The following is a 19,865-nucleotide window of genomic DNA, read 5'->3' as shown; positions in this document are numbered from 1 at the left end:
CCAAGTTTGGACCAGGTGTGGGCTAGGTGTGGGCTAGGTGTGGACCAAGTGTGGACCAGGTGTGGGCCAGGTGTGGGTTAGGTGTGGGCTAGGTGTGGGCTAGGTGTGGGCTAGGTGTGGGCTAGGTGTGGACCAAGTGTGGACCAGGTGTGGGCTAGGTGTGGACCAAGTGTGGACCAGGTGTGGGCTAGGTGTGGGGTAGGTGTGGGGTAGGTGTGGGCTAGGTGTGGGCTAGGTGTGGACCAGGTGTGGGCTAGGTGTGGACCAGGTGTGGGGTAGGTGTGGGCTAGGTGTGGGCTAGGTGTGGACCAGGTGTGGGGTAGGTGTGGGCTAGGTGTGGGCTAGGTGTGGACCAGGTGTGGGGTAGGTGTGGGCTAGGTGTGGACCAGGTGTGGGCTAGGTGTGGACCAAGTGTGGACCAGGTGTGGGCTAGGTGTGGACCAGGTGTGGGGTAGGTGTGGGCAAGTTGTGGGCTAGGTGTGGACCAGGTGTGGGGTAGGTGTGGGCTAGGTGTGGGCTAGGTGTGGGCTAGGTGTGGACCAAGTGTGGACCAGGTGTGGGCTAGGTGTGGGCTAGGTGTGGGCTAGGTGTGGACCAAGTGTGGACCAGGTGTGGGCTAGGTGTTGGCCAGGTGTGGGCTAGGTGTTGGGTAGGTGTGGGCTAGGTGTGGACCAAGTGTGGACCAGGTGTGGGCTAGGTGTGGGCCAGGTGTGGGCTAGGTGTTGGGTAGGTGTGGGCTAGGTGTGGACCAAGTGTGGACCAGGTGTGGGCTAGGTGTGGACCAGGTGTGGGCTAGGTGTGGGCTAGGTGTGGGCTAGGTGCGGACCAAGTGTGGACCAGGTGTGGGCTAGGTGTGGGCTAGGTGTGGGCTAGGTGTGGACCAGGTGTGGGCTAGGTGTGGGCTAGGTGTGGGCTAGGTGTGGACCAAGTGTGGACCAGGTGTGGGCTAGGTGTGGGCTAGGTGTGGGCTAGGTGTGGGCTAGGTGTGGACCAGGTGTGGGCTAGGTGTGGACCAGGTGTGGGCTAGGTGTGGGCTAGGTGTGGACCAGGTGTGGGCTAGGTGTGGACCAGGTGTGGGCTAGGTGTGGGCTAGGTGTGGGCTAGGTGTGGGCTAGGTGTGGACCAGGTGTGGACCAGGTGTGGGCTAGGTGTGGACCAGGTGTGGGCTAGGTGTGGGCTAGGTGTGGGCTAGGTGTGGACCAGGTGTGGACCAGGTGTGGGCTAGGTGTGGACCAAGTGTGGACCAGGTGTGGGCTAGGTGTGGGCTAGGTGTGGGCTAGGTGTGGACCAGGTGTGGGCTAGGTGTGGGCTAGGTGTGGACCAAGTGTGGACCAGGTGTGGGCTAGGTGTGGACCAAGTGTGGACCAGGTGTGGGCTAGGTGTGGGCTAGGTGTGGACCAAGTGTGGACCAGGTGTGGGCTAGGTGTGGACCAGGTGTGGGCTAGGTGTGGGCTAGGTGTGGACCAAGTGTGGACCAGGTGTGGGCTAGGTGTGGACCAAGTGTGGGCTAGGTGTGGGCTAGGTGTGGACCAAGTGTGGGCTAGGTGTGGACCAGGTGTGGGGTAGGTGTGGACTAGGTGTGGACCAAGTGTGGACCAGGTGTGGGCTAGGTGTGGACCAGGTGTGGGCTAGGTGTGGGCTAGGTGTGGGCTAGGTGTGGACCAGGTGTGGACCAGGTGTGGGCTAGGTGTGGACCAAGTGTGGACCAGGTGTGGGCTAGGTGTGGGCTAGGTGTGGGCTAGGTGTGGACCAGGTGTGGGCTAGGTGTGGGCTAGGTGTGGACCAAGTGTGGACCAGGTGTGGGCTAGGTGTGGACCAAGTGTGGACCAGGTGTGGGCTAGGTGTGGGCTAGGTGTGGACCAGGTGTGGGCTAGGTGTGGGCTAGGTGTGGACCAAGTGTGGACCAGGTGTGGGCTAGGTGTGGACCAAGTGTGGACCAGGTGTGGGCTAGGTGTGGGCTAGGTGTGGACCAGGTGTGGGCTAGGTGTGGACCAAGTGTGGACCAGGTGTGGGCTAGGTGTGGGCTAGGTGTGGACCAGGTGTGGGCTAGGTGTGGGCTAGGTGTGGGCTAGGTGTGGACCAAGTGTGGACCAGGTGTGGGCTAGGTGTGGGCTAGGTGTGGGCTAGGTGTGGGCTAGGTGTGGACCAGGTGTGGGCTAGGTGTGGGTTAGGTGTGGACCAGGTGTGGGCTAGGTGTGGGCTAGGTGTGGGCTAGGTGTGGGCTAGGTGTGGGCTAGGTGTGGGGTAGGTGTGGGCTAGGTGTGGGCTAGGTGTGGGCCAGGTGTTGTGTGGACCAGGTGTGGGCTAGGTGTGGGGTAGGTGTGGGCCAGGTGTGGGCCAGGTGTGGGCTAGGTGTGGGCTAGGTGTGGGCTAGGTGTTGGCTAGGTGTGGTCATTAATTTTAGCTAGGGAGGTTTAGCTTATAAGTCACACATCATCTCTCGTTTAGTTTTGAGTTTTAATGCAACATATTTACAGGTCGATAACTTCTTACCTAGTGTTGTATTTGTCGTGACCAATAACATGTCACTTTGTCATTCAGGATGTCCTTGAGAATGATGACATCAGACTGGATGCCATGTTCATTGCCTCTCTCATTAAGGATTTGATCCAGGTAATTTTGATCCCACCTAAGATGATTGCGATAGAGGACTCAAATGCTAAAACAATTTATTAGGTAGTCGGTGTGTGTGGGGGGGGGGGGGGTATGTCAAACATGATCTAGAACAGCTGCTTCATTAAATATTAGAGGAATAACCAAAGAAGACAATCTAGTTTGATTCAATCTGAGATAAATTGTTGAATTCTGTCAAGCGATGACGTCGTACAGTTTTTTCGTATGATGTCATCACGGTCTTCCTCGTCATTTTTTTTCTACATTCAGCCAATTATGTCAACACATTTTATGTTTTACTTCATCGTCATAAGATGTTGTGCTTGACGTCACCAGGTGTTGTGCTTGACGTCATTAAATCTTGTGCTTGACGTCATTAGATGTTGTGCTTGACGTCATTAGTGCCTGACGTCATTAGATGCTGTGCTTGACGTCATCAGAGGTTGTGTTTGACGTCATCAGATGGTGTGTTTGACGTCATCAGATGTTGTGCTCTCTACTTTCAGGCGATGATGTACATCCACAGCAGCGAGCTGGTGTACCACGGCAACCTAAAGAGTTCCAACTGTGTGGTGTCCAGCAGGTGGACGCTACAGGTGACAGACAACGGCCTCATCGACATCAGGAACTCTAGCCGCAGCAAGGAGGATCACTACGCTTATTACAGGCGTGAGTGGGGCGGGGTGGGTGGTGGGTTGGTCAGGTTGGGTGGGTGGGGGGTTGGTGAGGTTGGGTGGGTGGTGGGTTGGTGAGGGTGGTGGGTGGGTTGGTGAGGTTGGGTAGGTGGTGGGTTGGTGAGGTTGGGTGGGTGGTGGGTTGGTGAGGTTGGGTGGGTGGGTGGGTTGGTGAGGTTGGGTGGGTGGGTCAGAGCGGTAGGTTGGTCGGGGTGGGTGGATTGGTGAGGGTGGTGGGTGGGTTGGTCTCAGGATGGGTAGGTTGATCAGGGTGGGTTGGTCTAGATGGGTTGGTCTCAGGGTGATGACCTCTGGTCCTATGTACATGCTTGTCCTTCACCTTGCTCTAACTCCCTTGACCTTCACCTTGCTCTAACTCCCGTGACCTTCACCGTGTTCACAGACTTACTCTGGAGATCTCCCGAAATTCTCCGCAGCGGCGGCAAGGTCAAGGGCAGCCAGACAGGTGACGTGTACGCCTTCGCCATCATCTTGTACGAGATCTACGGGAGGGTGGGGCCATTTGGTCACACGGAGATGGACCCTGAAGGTTGGTGAATAGGGTTGGTTGGGGGGGGGGGGGAGGACACACAGAGATGGACCCTGAAGGTTAGTGCATTGGTTACGGTTGGTTGGGGGGGGGGGGGTGACTTCGGCCACACAGTGATGGACCCTGAAGCATTTGTAAGGGTGAGTTGGCATCGAAAAGATTTCTTAGGACGTCTTCATTGGGAGCTTTTGGCGATCTGTATGAAAGCATAGGAGAATATATATATATATATATATATATATATATATATATATATATATATATATATATATATATATATATATATTTATTTATTTATTTATTTATTTATTTATTTATTTATTTATTTATTTATATATATATATATACCTAATCAAAAGACCGCTCTTTTTATATCCTGCTATCTCAAACTGTTCTATCTGTAGCTAGAACTTGTCATGATGTTCTAGAATCTGGTCTGTGTGACAAGTTTCTACACCAAATAGTTGCCCAACTAGTGAAAACATTTCAACAAACTCTTCCTAAAAAAATAGTTTGTCTTGGTCTATCTTGACACAGAAATTATCTTTGGTGTAACTGTGTCCACTTCCCTTCGTTAATGCATTCAGCCCCACCCCCCCCCTCACCCCCGCAAAAAAAAAACTACACAGCGCCACTACAAGATCTCAGTCCTCCCCCCCCCCCCCCCAACCCAACTATTTGAACTTGCCCCCTCTACTCATCCATGAACTTAGCACTCCACCCTAACCATGGCGTTATTGTAGTCTGTCATATCTAAGTCACTACATTTTTGCCTCTGCGCCCTCCACCCTCCTACCCCCACCCTCACCCCTGCTCAAACGTCTGCAAACAGGTTTATCCTCCTAACACCCCCCCCCCCCATCCTACTACCTTGAGCTGCACAAATCCATCCTCCTGTCATTACAAGAAATGGAATATCTCTTTTTTAATTCCTTGTTCGCTAGCATTTAAAAGCAAACATTTAAAAGAAAACATTTGAAAGAAAACAGTTAAAAGAAAACATTTCTTTATTTCAAAGCCTCATTGTTCGATGTTTCTGTAGGCAGACGTCGAGCAGGAGAAATGTTTGCGTGGAAATATAGCTGTACAGACATTTAATGGATAATCTTTTTTTTTTTGGTTTAAGTAGATCAGACATTTTGTGTTTAAATAGCCCGACATTTTGTGTTTAAATAGCCCCTACATTTTGTGTTTAAATAGCCCTGACATTTTGTGTTTAAATAGCCCTGACATTTTGTGTTTAAATAGCCCAGACATTTTGTGTTTAAATAGCCCAGACATTTTGTGTTTAAATAGCCCTGACATTTTGTATTTAAATAGCCCCAAGCTTCAGGTGTCAAAAGATTAAAGAAACCAGGACATCGTATTGTGAACTCGAAACACACTAGAAAAAAAAAATTAACTTCCAAATTTAAATTAAAACCAACAAATTTGATTTATTACCAGACTTGTTCATATAATAATTAAATTATTGGACGTTTTTCTTTAAAATTACGGTGTATCGTGAAGCCCACACTTGATATATATATATATATATATATATATATATATATATATATATATATATATATATATATATATATATATATCCATAATTGCTTTACAACTGCCAACGATTGCTACAATCTGCATGGGTATCCACATTTGCCACATTAGCCACAAATTATCCACAAGTTTTGTGGATGTCTACAAAAGCTTCAAATTGTGCAGGCTGTAAAGAAACAATTACTGCACCTCTAGAGATGCGTGTAGACATCAATTTCCTGATGGGCCATCAGGCAAATGGACCAATCAGAACGTCTTTGATCTCCGGACTCCGCACTCGATAACTCCGCGCTAATTCTATTCTCTCGCCTTCTCCTCGGCGCTCTAAGCGACAGGCTATATTTAGCACAGGAAATGCCATTACATTCAGAAATTGCAGACGTACTTAGTAGAATGGGCTGTTAATTGAGGCGCCAACCAAACATCATGCTTAACTGATTTGTTTTTTTTCCGAATATCTAAAAAAAAAAACGACCAAAAAAATAATCGTGGTTCGTATTGAAAGAATAAAACGCATTGGATAAGATACAATTTCTCGAGATTTTTTTGCGTCTTTTTCAACTTGACATCCCGAAATTACATTGAATCACAACCCGCCATTACATTGAATCACAACCACCCATTACATTCAAACACAACCCGACATTACATTGAATCTCAACCCCCATTACATACAAATACAACCCGACATTACATACAAACACAACCCCCCATTACATACATTCTCCCTACACCGAGACATTGATTTCTCCTAGCACTCGTTTCAAAAGTTTTTGTAAGACATCCCACTCACGTTTTTGGTGAAATATCTAGAAATGTTCAATAGCCGGGTTTCATGAGTTACACAAATATTCATCTGCCCACCCTATTCGTCACTAGTGCTTTCAATCCTTGGGGCTAAGGTTTGGTGAGATAATTAGGGGGGGGGGTATGTTTGATGAGATTAATACGGGGGGGGGGGGGGGGTAAGGTTTGGTGTGATAATTAGGGGGGTAAGGTTTAGTGAGATAATTAGGGGGGTAAGGTTTGGTGAGATAATTAGAGGATGGTAATGTTTGATGGAATTAATAGGGGGGTAAGGTTTTTTTTAGATAATTAGGGGGTAAGGTTTGGTGAGATAATTAGGGGGATAAGGTTTGGCGAGATAATTAGGGGAGGTAAGGTTTGGTGAAATAATTAGGGGCTGAGGCTTGATGAGCTAATTAGGGGCTAAGGGCTGCTAAGCTAAGTAAAGTAACTCTCAGTATAAGTGCTTACTACTCTATCCCTTCAAATGCCGAGGTCACAAAACAGATGAGCTAATCAGCCCAATCGATTTGATTAAAAGCTAAACTTTGTCTGTGGTAGGTGTGTACGTTGGCTCACAAAGGTCGAACACAAGAATTTGAAATCACGTGACTGAGATCAATTGTCCAAATGGTACTATTGGTAGTCGGGGAGTTTGTGTGGGCTGAAGGGACGTAACTGCAATAATAGACTGTCTGTAAAACTAAATATTATCTCCCTTGATTTACTACAAGATGTTATTTATAATTTATTTTGCTCAAGGGTTTTTAAGATTTGGAACAATTTTTTTTTAAAGATTTTTAATGAGTAGGATTTGAGAACAGTTTTTAAATATTGCCATTTCTTTATTTTACGGGGATGGTTTAGAAATGTAATTTTTTTTAATCCCTGTCAAACAATTGTTTTGTTTGGGTCAACCCATGAATTCTTGCAATCAGTGAGAGTATAATATACATTATACAATCAGTATCAAAATGTTAAACTATTAATATATATCGTGATATAATAAGTGAGAGTATGATATACAATCAGTATCAAAATGTGAAACTATCAATATATATCGTGATATAATTAGTGAGAAGTTGTGGCAGTAATGGCCAGATGATATACATTGCTCTACTGTTACAACAGTGATACAACAATTTTAGGTAGTCTATATTTGTTACAGGGGACACCATGTGACACCCCAACATTTGTGACACCCCATCATTTGTGACACCCCAACATTTGTGACACCACAACATTGGTGACACCCCAACATTTGTGACACCCAACATTTGTGACACCCAACATTTGTGACACCCCAACATTTGTGACACCCCAACATTTGTGACACCCAACATTTGTGACACCCAACATTTGTGACACCCAACATTTGTGACACCCCAACATTTGTGACACCCCAACATTTGTGACACCCCAACATTTGTGACACCCAACATTGGTGACACCCCAACATTGGTGACACTCCAACATTTGTGACACCCCAACATTTGTGACACCCAACATTTGTGACACCCAACATTTGTGACACCCCAACATTTGTGACACCCCAACATTTGTGACACCCAACATTGGTGACACCCCAACATTGGTGACACTCCAACATTTGTGACACCCCAACATTTGTGACACCCAACATTTGTGACACCCAACATTTGTGACACCCCAACATTTGTGACACCCCAACATTTGTGACACCCCAACATTTGTGACACCCCAACATTTGTGACACCCCAACATTTGTGACACCCCAACATTTGTGACAACCCAACATTTGTGACACCCCAACATTTGTGACACCCCAACATTTGTGACACCCCAACATTTGTGACACCCCAACATTTGTGACACCCCAACATTTGTGACACCCCAACATTTGTGACACCCCAACATTTGTGACACCCCAACATTTGTGACACCTCCCCAGAAATCGTCAGCCAGGTGTCGTGTCCAGCAGACGACGAGAAACCTTTCCGGCCTGACGTCACCATCCTCACCTGTGACAGCTACGTCATCGATCTGATAACGTCATGTTGGGCAGAGGACCCGACAGCCCGGCCAGACTTTCACACCGTCTGGAACTGTTTGAAGCCGATGCGGGTTGGCATGTAAGTAGGTGGTTGGCATGTATGGGGTTGGCGTGTATGTAGGGGTTGGCGTGTATGTAGGGGTTGGCGTGTAAGTAGGGGTTGGCGTGGAGGTGGTTGGCGTGTAAATTTGGAGACTGGCGTGTATGTTGTGTCATCAAAGATGGGGTTATTGCCCTTTGTTGCAGCTCAACTATTATAGGATTACCGCCCCTATACTATCACACGATACCTCTAAAGATGTGGTCATACATTTTAAAAAATGTTTCTTAATGAAATCGACTGTAAGCCATGCGGCAGTATTTAGTAAGACCATTTGGTAGGATGGTTCCATATTGTAGGTAGACGGTCTAGTAAAGTAAGGTTCCCTTTCGAACCTGACGGTCCATGGGACAAGTGAAGTAGAGGTTACCTGTTCATTGAGTGACCATGTGTTGAGTGACCATGTGTTGAGTGACCTTGTGTTGAGTGACCTTGTATTGAGTGACCGTGTGTTGAGTGACTGTGTGTTGAGTGACTGTGTGTTGAGTGACCGTGTAGTGACCACCCACTGCCCATGTATTGTGTGACCTTGTATTGTGTGACCTTGAATTAAGTGACCTGTAGTGACTACCCCCTGCCCGTGTGTAGAGTGACCGTGTGTTGAGTGACCTTGTGCTGAGTGACGTGTAGTGAGTGACCTGTAGTTACCACCCCCACTGCCCATGTGTTGAGTGACCTTGTAGTGACCAGCCCCCCCCCCCCCCCCTGCCCGTGTCCCCAGGAAGAGGAACATCTTTGACCACATGCTGGCCATGATGGAGAAGTACCAGGAACATCTGGAGGAACTGGTGGACGAGCGCACAGAGCAGCTGACCGAGGAGAAGAAGAAGACGGAGACCCTGCTCTACAGGATGTTGCCTAGGTAACCGTCCCCATGGCACCGGTGCCGGTCTATCATAGCTCACATTGTACCGGGCTAGACTGGTCAACTGCTGGGGTAATTACGTTGTACCGGGCTAGACTGGTCAACTGCTGGGGTAATTACGTTGTACCGGGCTAGACTGGTCAACTGCTGGGGTAATTACGTTGTACCGGGCTAGACTGGTCAACTGCTGGGGTAATTACGTTGTACCGGGCTAGACTGGTCAACTGCTGGGGTAATTACGTTGTACCGGGTTAGACAACTGCTGGGGTAATTACGTTGTACCGGGCTAGACAACTGCTGGGGTAATTACGTTGTACCGGGCTAGACAACTGCTGGGGTAATTACGTTGTACCGGGCTAGACAACTGCTGGGGTAATTACGTTGTACCGGGCTAGACAACTGCTGGGGTAATTACGTTGTACCGGGCTAGACAACTGCTGGGGTAATTACGTTGTACCGGACTAGACAACTGCTGGGGTAATTACGTTGTACCGGGCTAGACAACTCCTGGGGTAATTACGTTGTACCGGGCTAGACAACTGCTGGGGTAATTACGTTGTACCGGGCTAGACAACTGCTGGGGTAATTACGTTGTACCGGGCTAGACAACTGCTGGGGTAATTACGTTGTACCGGGATAGACCGGTCAACTGCTGGGGCAATTACATTGTACCGGGATAGACCGGTCAACGACTGGGGAAATTACATTGTACCGGGATAGACGGGTCAACGACTGGGGAAATTACATTGTACCGGGATAGACGGGTCAACGACTGGGGAAAATGAGGCTTCCATTCTACATTTACATTAAATGGCGTCTCTTGCCATTTTAGAGATAAGAATGGGGGACTAAACCAGTTAAATATTCCTAGCTCAAAGCTCTGAGATTTCTGAATTTTTCTAATGGTTTGCAATAAATGAAAAAAAATTCTGATTCCATTATTTAGTTTTTTTATTTTTCTGAATCCTGTACTATCCCCTCCATGAAGCTTACAAGTTACAAGGTTACCATATATTAAATTTAAATAGCATTTACACGCTGACCTTTAACCTTTAGCCACGCCCACTCCTGACAGGTCAGTGGCTGACCACCTGAAGAAGGGGGAGTGTGTCATCCCTGAGGCGTTTGACAGTGTCACCATCTACTTCAGTGACATCTGTGGGTTTACCTCACTGTCAGCTGAGAGTACGCCTATGCAAGTCAGTTGTCATTTATGTCATATGTCATTTTGTGTAGCCTGTGTCATTTATGTCATTTGTCACTTTGTGTAGCCTATGTCATTTATGTCATTTGTCACTTTGTTTAGCCTGTGTTATTTATGTCATTTGTCTCTTTGTGTAGCCTGTGTCATTTATTTTACCTGTATCAAAATGTCATCTTTAACTGATGGACATCTTTACAGAATGTTTACTCGTGCATTAAAAATGTTATTAAATTAAAACATGAATAGCTGCAGAAATTAAATATATCACGATTATTTCCCCTTTCAAATGATTTTTTTTTTAAATTTTGCCGATCCGGCCAGGATTTGCCCTGGCCCAAAATAAATTAAATATTAATGTAAACTAATTTGTGTACTTATTTCGTTTTAAATTTAATTTTTTTATTATTAAAAAAACTGGGTTTGTTATTAATTATTAATTATTTATTTTTCTTTGTATTTCGTTTTTAATAATCTCCTTAATTAACGTATAATGAAGATAATGAAAGTATTAAATTTGCCTGACCTAACGTACCTGTTCAGGACCTAACTGAACGTGACTGTTCCCTGCAGGTTGTTGACATGCTAAATGACCTGTACACCTGCTTCGATTCAATCATCAAGAATTTCGACGTGTACAAAGTGGAGACGATCGGTGACGCCTACATGGTGGTGAGTGGTCTGCCCCTGAGGAACGGGAACCAGCATGCTGCGGAGATCGCGTCAATGGCGCTGGCGCTGCTCAAGGCCATCAGGTCGTTCACCATCAGACACAAGCCAGACGACATGCTCAAGCTCAGGATAGGCTTGCACTCGGGTACGTGGTCCTTGTCATGGTCAGGGCTTAGTTCTTGTAATCAGGGGAGTGGTCAATTTTCCCTTTAGAGTAAGAGGTAATTTCTTCCATTAAAGTATGAGATCATTTCTTCTTCCATTAAAGTAGGAGGTCATTTCTTCTTCCATTAAAGTAGGTCATTTCTTCCTCCATTAAAGTAGGAGGTCATTTCTTCTTTCATTAAAGTAGGAGGTCATTTCTTCAATTTAAGTAGGAGGTCATCTCTTCCCACTGTATGATGCTTGTTGTTGTTGTCGTAGGTCCGTGTGTGGCGGGTGTGGTGGGGCTGACCATGCCCAGGTACACGCTGTTTGGTGACACGGTCAACACAGCCTCAAGGATGGAGAGCAACGGAGAAGGTCAGGGACGTTGGTGTCATCGAGATATATATATTTATATATACACATACTGAGACATACACACCCACAATTACATAAATACATGCACAGATATATGTATATACATATATATATATACATATATATATATATATATATATATATATATATATATATATATATATATATATATATTCTGCCTTCCACTGTATCTTCCAGCGCTAAAGATCCACTGCAGTGGTGAGTGTAAGAAAATTCTGGACGCCATTGGAGGATTTCACCTAGAGGAGCGGGGTCTAGTCACGATGAAGGTAAATATTCTTGGTGAAGTCACTATGATTAGAGTAGGAATGGGCCTCACAAATTAAACTAGAGGCTTTTAGATCGGGCCTCACGAATTAAACTAGAGGCTTTTAGATCGGGCCTCACAAACTAAACTAGAGGCTTTTAGATTGGTCCTCACGAATTAAACTAGAGGCTTTTAGATCGGGCCTCACGAATTAAACTAGAGGCTTTTAGATCGGGCCTCACAAACTAAACTAGAGGCTTTTAGATTGGTCCTCACGAATTAAACTAGAGGCTTTTAGATTGGTCCTCACGAACTAAACTAGAGGCTTTTAGATTGGTCCTCACGAATTAAACTAGAGGCTTTTAGATTGGTCCTCACGAACTAAACTAGAGGCTTTTAGATTGGTCCTCACGAATTAAACTAGAGGCTTTTAGATTGGTCCTCACGAATTAAACTAGAGGCTTTTAGATTGGTCCTCACGAACTAAACTAGAGGCTTTTAGATTGGTCCTCACGAACTAAACTAGAGGCTTTTAGATTGGTCCTCACGAATTAAACTAGAGGCTTTTAGATTGGTCCTCACGAATTAAACTAGAGGCTTTTAGATTGGTCCTCACGAACTAAACTAGAGGCTTTTAGATTGGTCCTCACGAACTAAACTAGAGGCTTTTAGATTGGTCCTCACGAACTAAACTAGAGGCTTTTAGATTGGGCCTCACGAACTAAACTAGAGGCTTTTAGATTGGTCCTCACGAACTAAACTAGAGACTTTTAGATTGGTCCTCACGAACTAAACTAGAGGCTTTTAGATTGGTCCTCACGAACTAAACTAGAGGCTTTTAGATTGGTCCTCACGAACTAAACTAGAGGCTTTTAGATTGGGCCTCACGAACTAAACTAGAGGCTTTTAGATTGGTCCTCACGAACTAAACTAGAGGCTTTTAGATTGGTCCTCACGAACTAAACTAGAGGCTTTTAGATTGGTCCTCACGAACTAAACTAGAGGCTTTTAGATTGGTCCTCACGAACTAAACTAGAGGCTTTTAGATTGGTCCTCACGAACTAAACTAGAGGCTTTTAGATTGGGCCTCACGAACTAAACTAGAGGCTTTTAGATTGGTCCTCACGAACTAAACTAGAGGCTTTTAGATTGGTCCTCACGAACTAAACTAGAGGCTTTTAGATTGGTCCTCACGAACTAAACTAGAGGCTTTTAGATTGGTCCTCACGAACTAAACTAGAGGCTTTTAGATTGGGCCTCACGAACTAAACTAGAGGCTTTTAGATTGGTCCTCACGAACTAAACTAGAGGCTTTTAGATTGGTCCTCACGAACTAAACTAGAGGCTTTTAGATTGGTCCTCACGATTTAAACTAGAGGCTTTTAGATTGGTCCTCACGATTTAAACTAGAGGCTTTTAGATTGGTCCTCACGAACTAAACTAGAGGCTTTTAGATTGGTCCTCACGATTTAAACTAGAGGCTTTTAGATTGGTCCTCACGATTTAAACTAGAGGCTTTTAGATTGGTCCTCACGAACTAAACTCGAGGCTTTTAGATTGGTCCTCACAAACTAAACTAGAGGCTTTTAGATTGGTCCTCACGATTTAAACTAGAGGCTTTTAGATTGGTCCTCACGATTTAAACTAGAGGCTTTTAGATTGGTCCTAACGAATTAAACTAGAGGCTTTTAGATTGGACCTCACGAACTAAACTAGAGGCTTTTAGATTGGGCCTCACGAATTAAACTAGAGGCTTTTAGATTGGTCCTCACGAATTAAACTAGAGGCTTTTAGATTGGGCCTCACGAATTAAACTAGAGGCTTTTAGATTGGGCCTCACGAATTAAACTAGAGGCTTTTAGATTGGGCCTCACGAATTAAACTAGAGGCTTTTAGATTGGGCCTCACGAATTAAACTAGAGGCTTTTAGATTGGGCCTCACGAACTAAACTAGAGGCTTTTAGATTGGTCCTCACGAACTAAACTAGAGGCTTTTAGATTGGGCCTCACGAATTAAACTAGAGGCTTTTAGATTGGGCCTCACGAACTAAACTAGAGGCTTTTAGATTGGGCCTCACGAACTAAACTAGAGGCTTTTAGATTGGGCCTCACGAATTAAACTAGAGGCTTTTAGATTGGGCCTCACGAACTAAACTAGAGGCTTTTAGATTGGGCCTCACGAACTAAACTAGAGGCTTTTAGATTGGGCCTCACGAATTAAACTAGAGGCTTTTAGATTGGGCCTCACGAACTAAACTAGAGGCTTTTAGATTGGGCCTCACGAACTAAACTAGAGGCTTTTAGATTGGTCCTCACGAACTAAACTCGAGGCTTTTAGATTGGGCCTCACGAACTAAACTAGAGGCTTTTAGATTGGTCCTCACGAACTAAACTAGAGGCTTTTAGATTGGTCCTCACGAACTAAACTAGAGGCTTTTAGATTGGTCCTCACGAACTAAACTAGAGGCTTTTAGATTGGGCCTCACGAATTAAACTAGAGGCTTTTAGATTGGGCCTCACGAACTAAACTAGAGGCTTTTAGATTGGGCCTCACGAACTAAACTAGAGGCTTTTAGATTGGGCCTCACGAATTAAACTAGAGGCTTTTAGATTGGGCCTCACGAACTAAACTAGAGGCTTTTAGATTGGGCCTCACGAACTAAACTAGAGGCTTTTAGATTGGGCCTCACGAATTAAACTAGAGGCTTTTAGATTGGGCCTCACGAACTAAACTAGAGGCTTTTAGATTGGGCCTCACGAACTAAACTAGAGGCTTTTAGATTGGGCCTCACGAACTAAACTAGAGGCTTTTAGATTGGGCCTCACGAACTAAACTAGAGGCTTTTAGATTGGGCCTCACGAATTAAACTAGAGGCTTTTAGATTGGGCCTCACGAATTAAACTAGAGGCTTTTAGATTGGGCCTCACGAATTAAACTAGAGGCTTTTAGATTGGGCCTCACGAACTAAACTAGAGGCTTTTAGATTGGGCCTCACGAACTAAACTAGAGGCTTTTAGATTGGGCCTCACGAACTAAACTAGAGGCTTTTAGATTGGTCCTCACGAACTAAACTAGAGGCTTTTAGATTGGGCCTCACGAATTAAACTAGAGGCTTTTAGATTGGGCCTCACGAATTAAACTAGAGGCTTTTAGATTGGGCCTCACGAACTAAACTAGAGGCTTTTAGATTGGTCCTCACGAATTAAACTAGAGGCTTTTAGATTGGGCCTCACGAATTAAACTAGAGGCTTTTAGATTGGGCCTCACGAACTAAACTAGAGGCTTTTAGATTGGGCCTCACGAATTAAACTAGAGGCTTTTAGATTGGGCCTCACGAATTAAACTAGAGGCTTTTAGATTGGGCCTCACGAATTAAACTAGAGGCTTTTAGATTGGGCCTCACGAACTAAACTAGAGGCTTTTAGATTGGTCCTCACGAATTAAACTAGAGGCTTTTAGATTGGGCCTCACGAATTAAACTAGAGGCTTTTAGATTGGGCCTCACGAATTAAACTAGAGGCTTTTAGATTGGGCCTCACGAATTAAACTAGAGGCTTTTAGATTAGCAGTCGAGTGCTCTTCTTCTCGGCCATGTTGTTACCAGATTTTTAAAAATTTCCCAGGGCAAAGGGACGCAACTGACGTACTGGCTACTTGGTGAAGACAAGTCTAAAAGGACCGACCTGACGCCCCAGGATCAAACCACGCCCAGGATCAGCCACGGCAGCAGCAGCAGGGAACTCTACCCTTCAGACAAAACCATCAGAGCCAGTCCCGAGCCACCCACGCAGCCCGCCACTCCATCGTTACATTCTCAGCACAGCAGCCAGCTCTTCGTACCCACAGACCATTCCAAGTCGGGCTCGATCCCTGAGGGCATCAACACCAACATCAACACCAACATCAACATCAGCACCAACGGCATGCAGAAACAGTACCTCAGCCCCGCACTCAAAGAGCGATCCATCCGCTCAAATAAGGGCTCTGTCAATGACGTCACGTCTCTGCGACGTTCTGATTCGTTGAAAAAACCGCGGGATTATTTCAAAAGCTACTGTGAAAATAATTCGTCTGCTCCAACTGAAGTGACGACTTTACTTATGGAGTATTTTCCCCAGTCGACGGGCAATGGCACGCACGTCTAGTGCCGTCGTACCCCCCCCCCCCCAGTCAACGAGCAGGGGCACACACGTCTAGTCCAGGAGCACATAACTAATGTTGGTGTTGCATCGCTCCATCTCTATAAGGCTATGTTTCATGAGCTCGCCTTCCTTCTCCTGTCTGTGTTACAGTTTGTGGTACCGTGGTACCGGAACTTGAATATCCCGGGTTCCTGTCTATGATACTGGAACTTAAATGGCCCATATTCCTGTCTGTGGTAGCTCAACTTGAATAGCTCACATTGTTTTATTTCGAATCAAACTCACACTGTTTACAATATTTAGAGCCTGGTAGATTCCTAGCCACATATTTAAATTCAATAAGTCAGAGATGACTTCTGACTTCATGTGAATGACTTAAACCCTATGTAATGGCGGCTGGTGAAAAGCATGGCAATACAAGTCAACGCAGTGGATTTTATTAATTTGAATTATTATCGATGTTTTATTGAAGACAAATGATTCATGTAAAATTTGTATAAAACTCATCTTTATAGATAACTGCCAACATATGTTCTGATGTTTGTAAAAGTGTTGTTCTAAAAGCTGGATTAAATCGTTGGAAACGACAAACAAGCACTCTGTTACCCACCCCACCCCCTCATTAACTCAGTGGGGTTTTAAAAGTAATTATAACAACAAGCGCATCTTTTGTGCGTGCTAAATAAATAGATTGGCATATGTATGTAAACTCGGTCAAACATCTGGGAAGCTAGAAGTGATGGGGGAGGTAGGGATGGGGCTGGGGAAGTTAAGGGTGGGGCTGGTGGGGAGGTGCTGGTGTGGTGGGGGGAGGTAGGGGTGGGGCATGGGTGGGGGTTGGGGCTTGAGGTTAGTGTTGGTGGTGGGGCTGGGGGAGGTTGTGCCGAATGTATCATCGTCACACTTTAACATGACCATGACCATGTCACCATGACCATGTCACCATGATCATGTCACCATGACACCATGACCATGTCACCATGTCGCCATGTCACCATGACCATGTCACCATGACCATGTCACCATGATCATGTCAACATGACACCATGACCATGTCACCATGTCACCATCACCATGACCATGTCACCATGACCATGTCAACATGACACCATGACCATGTCACCATGAATATGTCAACATGACCATGACCATGTCACCATCACCATGTCAACATGACCATGTCACCATCACCATGACCATGTCAACATGACACCATGACCATGTCAACATGACACCATGACCATGTCAACATGACAACATGACCATGTCACCATGACCATGTCACCATGATCATGTCAACATGACACCATGACCATGTCACCATGTCACCATCACCATGACCATGTCACCATGACCATGTCAACATGACACCATGACCATGTCACCATGAATATGTCAACATGACCATGACCATGTCACCATCACCATGTCAACATGACCATGTCACCATCACCATGACCATGTCAACATGACACCATGACCATGTCAACATGACAACATGACCATGTCACCATGACCATGTCACCATCACCATGACCATGTCACCATCACCATGACCATGTCAACATGACCATGTCAACATGACCATGTCAACATGACCATGTCAACATGACACCATGACCATGTCAACATGACCATGTCAACATGACCATGTCAACATGACACCATGACCATGTCAACATGACCATGTCAACATGACCATGTCACCATGACCATGTCAACATGACACCATCACCATGTCAACATGACCATGTCAACATGACCATGTCAACATGACACCATCACCATGTCAACATGACCATGTCAACATGACCATGTCAACATGACACCATGACCATGTCAACATGACCATGTCAACATGACCATGTCACCATGACCATGTCAACATGACACCATCACCATGTCAACATGACCATGTCAACATGACCATGTCAACATGACACCATCACCATGTCAACATGACCATGTCAACATGACCATGTCAACATGACACCATGACCATGTCAACATGACCATGTCAACATGACCATGTCACCATGACCATGTCAACATGACCATGATCCACAATAATTTCTAATATGAATGCCAATCACTGATCACTTTCTCTATTTATACCACATTGTATGTATTATTTACCAGTTTGAATTTTTTTCATTCAACGTTTGTGAATTGTTACATTATAGGCCTAAATTTCTTCTTGAATTTCGTGAACTTTGACCAATTAAAATTTCTCTACTTTCTCTCCAACTTTAAAACAGGTTGTAAAGCTATGTGTGGTCCTGTGTATAGATATGTTCGTGCAGGTTATAACCATCTGTAAATATCTGGTATTCTTGTTACATGGTTCAAAGTTTGTAAAATGTTTGCAGTAAATTAATTATTCTAAACTAGTTTGTAACAGGTTGATAGTCTTTTATAGTTTAGGTTATGTGGGGGAACAAAGTGGTGTGCAACTGTGTGCTGTGTGATGTGTGGTGTGTAGCTGTTTGGCGTGTTGCTGTGTGGTGTGGCTGTGTGGGGTGTGCACAAAACAATGTATAACACACATACATATTAAAACAATTAACTCGTTGATTATTTTTACGATAAAACACCTTTTTATTATGAAACAATTGGTATCACTTTCAAAGATTTTTTTAAACATTTTATTGTAATAGTAAACAATAACCAGTTGATTAAAATAAAAAAAATGTAACAGTTATAAAGATTTTTTTACGAAAAAAATACACGGCTTATCTACATTTTATCGACACATTTTTAAAAAAAAAGCTTAATGACCTGTTATAAAATACTTGTTTTAGCAAAAGATTCTATGTGTATCAAAACATATGTGACATTAACCTATAGTTTTATGACATCATCCTATGGAATTTTAAATTATTTTTTAAAGATTTAATTGTTTAAACTGCCATCACTTCTGACCGAAAAATTACTGGACAAATGCTATTATTTAAAAAAAGGTTTTATAAAGTGACTATATCGAACAAAGGGAAGTTATCTACAACAAACACAGTTATGGTTCTTGTAAATGGACGGATTTCAAATGGGGCTCAACATTGTAAATTAGCAATTGATTTCATTTCTACCCCTTCCTGTTTTTTTTTATTTGTATCATACAATAATGTTTACCTGGCGCAAACAAACAAATTTTAATCCAAAAAAAGTACGATTTTTTTTATCGTAACTGGTTCAGCTAAAAAAATATTTGGGTTTTCACATCCCCCCCCCCCCCCAACAAAATGGTGTAAACCCTACCTAAAGAATGGTTGAAAGGATTGAGTGATACCAAAACATGAATGAAAACTACGATATATTTGAATGGCTACATAGAGTAGGAGCTACAACTAGAATTGATTAATTATGTTGTTAAAACTGGGTAATTAAGCTCTAACTAATTTTAGATTGTCAAAGGTGCTTTTAACTTACAACTTTCAAAGTTTGTGTGACATTAGTAGTTACAGGTGGGCGAACGATAGTTAGTGTGGGGATAGTGGTAGTTAGTGTGGGGACAGGTGGTAGTTAGTGTGGGGACAGTGTGGTAGTTAGTGTGGGGCGGGTGGTAGTTAGTGTGGGGCGGGTGGTAGTTAGTGTGGGGCAGGTGGTAGTTAGTGTGGGGCAGGGGGTAGTTAGTGTGGGGCGGGCGGTAGTTAGTGTGGGGCGGGCGGTAGTTAGTGTGGGGCAGTGTGGGGCAGGTGATAGTTAGTGTGGAGCAGGTGGTAGTTAGTGTGGGACAGGTGGTAGTTAGTGTGGGGCAGTGTGGTAGTTAGTGAGGGGCGGGCGATAGTTAGTGTGGGGCAGGTGATAGTGTGGGGCAGGTGGTAGTTAGTGTGGGGCAGGTGGTAGTGTGGGGCAGGTGATAGTTAGTGTGAGGCAGTGTGGGACAGGTGGTAGTTA

The 19,865-nt window shown here is 44.7% G+C and overlaps 1 protein-coding gene across 1 annotated transcript in view; it reads left to right on the top strand.

Moving 5' to 3' along the window:
• LOC131941310 (receptor-type guanylate cyclase Gyc76C) overlaps positions 1-15,974 on the top strand; it is a 54,535-nt gene extending 38,561 nt beyond the window's left edge. Inside the window, exons 12-21 of the mRNA XM_059300504.1 lie at positions 2,542-2,613; positions 3,120-3,282; positions 3,691-3,837; positions 8,099-8,279; positions 9,022-9,162; positions 10,241-10,364; positions 10,940-11,183; positions 11,462-11,560; positions 11,759-11,850; positions 15,453-15,974. Coding sequence (XP_059156487.1) covers positions 2,542-2,613; positions 3,120-3,282; positions 3,691-3,837; positions 8,099-8,279; positions 9,022-9,162; positions 10,241-10,364; positions 10,940-11,183; positions 11,462-11,560; positions 11,759-11,850; positions 15,453-15,974 — 1,785 coding nt within the window. The remainder of the gene's footprint in view (positions 1-2,541; positions 2,614-3,119; positions 3,283-3,690; positions 3,838-8,098; positions 8,280-9,021; positions 9,163-10,240; positions 10,365-10,939; positions 11,184-11,461; positions 11,561-11,758; positions 11,851-15,452) is intronic.
• The last annotated feature ends 3,891 nt before the right edge of the window (positions 15,975-19,865 follow it).

Source organism: Physella acuta, unplaced genomic scaffold (genome assembly GCF_028476545.2).
Source record: "Physella acuta isolate Inbredline_101_S28 unplaced genomic scaffold, ASM2847654v3 ptg000357l, whole genome shotgun sequence".
In the NCBI taxonomy this organism is placed as follows: Eukaryota; Metazoa; Mollusca; class Gastropoda; family Physidae; genus Physella; species Physella acuta.
This window is presented reverse-complemented; position numbering and strand designations above follow the sequence as displayed.